Source organism: Wolffia australiana, chromosome 14, assembly GCF_029677425.1.
Source record: "Wolffia australiana isolate 7733 chromosome 14, ASM2967742v1".
NCBI lineage: Eukaryota > Viridiplantae > Streptophyta > Magnoliopsida > Alismatales > Araceae > Wolffia > Wolffia australiana.
In genome coordinates, this window is record NC_135848.1 from 12012438 (window position 1) to 12015901 (window position 3464).

Consider the following 3464-nt stretch of genomic DNA (forward strand, 5'->3'; position numbering starts at 1 on the left):
CTGCTCAAAAGAAACGAAGGGCCTGTGAAAAATACAAGAAGGAACACGGATCCGACAGATCCATAAGTGGCGACGAAAATACCAGACACCAACCCTGCCATCTGCCTTCACTCTCTCGCGCGCTCCCTCTCTTCCTATCTCTATCTATTTATTCATACCTTAATTAAGTCTATCCATCCAGCTATCGCTATCCTTCGGTCAGTCTACATTTTTCTTTGTTGTACATCTGTCTGGTAGTCTCTCTAGAGGGTTAACCTCATATACTTCACGAGATGGGGATCTACAAGAGAGCGAAGGATTCCTAATACTTAGTTTTGGCAACGTTGCATAAACAGCAACCGTCTGAGATGCTCTTGGATTATCTTTGATGCTCTACGCCTGATTCATGCTCTAGGGCTTTTGCAGAAAGCACAACAAAAGTAGCGATAGATATGTTTGTAGAGACAGGTAGAGATGGTGATGGATAGTGATACATGAGATCTAAAAATAAGTGTAAGGGTTAAGATACGGAGAAAAGACTGTACCGATACGGTAGAGATGCCGAGAGGATAAATGAGATGGACACTTACCTAGAGAGTTCTAGAGACGGAGACTTACCAAGAGATTTGTAAAGATGGGGAATTACCGAGAACTTTGCGGAGATGGAGACTTACCGATAGATTTGTATAGATGGAGATAGATGCATGGATACAAATAGAAACAGATGTAGAATACAGATAGAGATAAGGATAGAGTAGATGGAGAGTTTTCCCACGACCCCAGTTTGTGATCGTTCCTTCAGTGACGGAGCTCTTTCGACCGGTGACGTCGACGTTCCCCTTCGTTTTGAATTATTTTCCTTATGAGGAAAACTATTTCCAGTCTCCTCTGGTTTTTTGATTTTATTCTGAATATGTGATCGGAATTATGTCCTTTTTTGCCATCATTTCGATAAAGATCAAGCCTAATGATTTTAGGGAGATTGAGATCGTTCCTTCAGTGACGGAGCTCTTTCGACCGGTGACGTCGACGTTCCCCTTCGTTTTGAATTATTTCCTTATGAGGAAAACTATTTCCAGTCTCCTCTGGCTTTTTGATTTTATTCTGAATATGTGATCGGAATTATGTCCTCTTTAGCCCATCATTTCGATAAAGATCAAGCCTAATGATTTTAGGGAGATTGAGCTCAAATCCGTTGAATCTGACCAATTGATCACAATTAGTCTCTTTCTCTCTCTCTCTCTCCCTCTCTCTCTCTCTTCCCCCTCTCTTCTCTCTCCCATGTCAATCCGTCAATCATTCAGTCAGTCTGTCTCTCTGTCTCCGTCTCATTCAATCTTTCAGTCTGTTTGTTTGTCTTTTTGTCTCCTGTCTCTCTGTCTCCCCCTCAGTTTATATCTCACCCTGTCTCCGTCTCTCTCTCTCTCTTCTCTCTCTCTCTCTTTCTCTCCCTTTCTCTCCCTTTCTCTCCCTTTCTCTCTCTTCTCTCTCTTCTCTCTCTTCTCTCTCTTCTCTCTCTTCTCTCTCTTCTCTCTTTCTCTTTCTATCTTTCTCTTTCTCTCTTTCTCTCTCTCTCTTTCTCTCTCTCTTATCTCTCTCTCTTATCTCTCTCTCTTATCTCTCTCTCTTCTCTCTCTCGCTTCCCTCTCTCTTTCTCTCTCTCTTTCTATCTCTTTCTCTCTCTCTTCTCTCTCTTCTCTCTCTTCTCTCTCTTCCCTCTCTCTTTTTTCTCTCTCTCTTCTCTCTCTCTCCTTTTCTCTCTCTCCTTTTCTTTCTCTGTTCTCTCTCTCTCGCTTTTCTCTCTCTCTCTTTCGCTCTCTTCTCTCTCTTCTCTCTCTTTCTCTCTCTCTCTTTCTCTGTCTCTCTCTCTTTTTCTCTCTCTCTCTCTCTTTCTTCTCTCTTCCTCTCTCTCTCTCTTTCTCTGTCTCTCTCTCTCTCTCGCTTTTCTCTCTCTCTCTCTCTCTTTCGCTCTCTTCTCTCTCTTTCTTCTCTCTTTCTCTCTCTCTCTCTCTCTCTGTCTCTCTCTCTCTCTTCTCTCTCTTTCTCATCTCGTTCCATATATATATATATATCTATGTATCTCTCCTCCAAAAACTCGGAACAAAGTAGAAAGCCAAATGAGGATCATAACGAAATAACTTCTAATAAGTCTCTCTGAAAGTCGCATGAACACTGGCCTAGCCAGGACAAAGAGAAAGATCCGGTACGCCTTCCTCAGAATCGCAATCCAGATTAACACCAAAAAGCCTCACCCTCTTCACCCTTGGAAACAAGCTCAGAGACGCATCTCCGCCGCGAGCAGAACACACAAACCCAGAACACACATTCGGTAGAATTGGACGGGAGGGATTGGATGACAGCGAGGCCGGGCGGCGCGTCCAGTCTATGTACAACACGTTATCGCCACTCCAGAAGGAAACGGCATCCCCAGCGAGGAGCCTCTTCTCCTTAACGAAGCGGCTCCAGCCTTTGGTTATGACGTAGCTCTGGCTGCTCTTCCAGTAGGAGTAGCGGAAGCGCCATGGCTTGCCAGAGAGGTCAAAGAATGTGAGTATAATGCCGCTCTGGCTCGAAGAAGCGTCAATGGGGAAGTGTTTCTCGGCGTGGTGCTTGGGAATGACGAGTCTGTTGAGCTTGCCCACGTCGCTGGGGGTCACCACCTTCTCGAACATGAATTCCTCAAGAGAACTCCGAGGGCTGCCCGAAGAAGAAGATGGAAAAAGCTGCCGCCTTTCCGCTTCCTCTTTCGTTCTCGCGGTACCCATTAGCTAAATGTTAGAGAGAGAGGTGCGGGAAACGGTTTAATATAGGGCAGTCGGAGGCGGCGATGGAGGAACATGTGGATGGAGTGAGATTGACACAGAGAGAGAGAGAGATAGAAAAAGAGTCGTGAACTTAGTCTGTGGATTGGGCAGCCAACTAGGAAGCGATTAGTATCGCCCCCTTTGACCTGCGACTGGTCCGGGTTCAATAGGGCTTGTTAATTGCAGGACCTTCCTCGAAAGTTCATAAGAACAGAGGTAAAGATGCCGAGACGAGGGTATTTAGAGAGTTAGAATTTATTGTTGGATTGGATCTATGTCAAAGGGGGAGAGAGAAAGTTGTTTCTTAGGAAGGAGATGAGCTCTCTAGGGGACCCAGAACTGTCTACGAATAAGAGCCTGACGGATGTTTGATTGGACCGATCCGGGATGGAACCCAGGCCTGCGGCATAGTCCGTGGACACTGAGACGAGATAAGATAGAGAGAGAGAAGATGACAGAGGTAACAACTATCGCGACATCTGAAACAATCGATTTGGCAGGCGAGAAAAATGGTGACGTGCCAGGGCAACGGCAAGGGTGAAAAATAAAGATGGAGCGACAGAGGGAAGAAGACGATTGATGCCACTACTCTCGGTAACATCTGAAACGTTCGATCTGGCAGGTGAAGCAGATGGTGACATGTCATGGCAATTACAAGGGTAAAAAACGGAGATAGAGAGA

At 45.4% G+C, this 3464-nt stretch overlaps 1 protein-coding gene across 1 annotated transcript; it reads right to left on the reverse strand.

The window, feature by feature from the left end:
• Positions 1-2099: 2099 nt before the first annotated feature.
• LOC144712367 (B3 domain-containing protein Os03g0120900-like) lies at positions 2100-2906 on the reverse strand. The gene has a single exon (XM_078586624.1). The coding sequence runs from the start codon at positions 2742-2744 to the stop codon at positions 2157-2159; it is 588 nt and encodes a 195-aa protein (XP_078442750.1). The 5' UTR covers positions 2745-2906; the 3' UTR covers positions 2100-2156.
• Between the last annotated feature and the right edge of the window lie 558 nt (positions 2907-3464).

Excerpts from the sequence above, each read along its gene's own strand:
- LOC144712367 (XM_078586624.1), bottom strand. The coding sequence starts at position 2,744 with ATGGGTACCGCGAGAACGAAAGAGGAAGCGGAAAGGCGGCAGCTTTTT.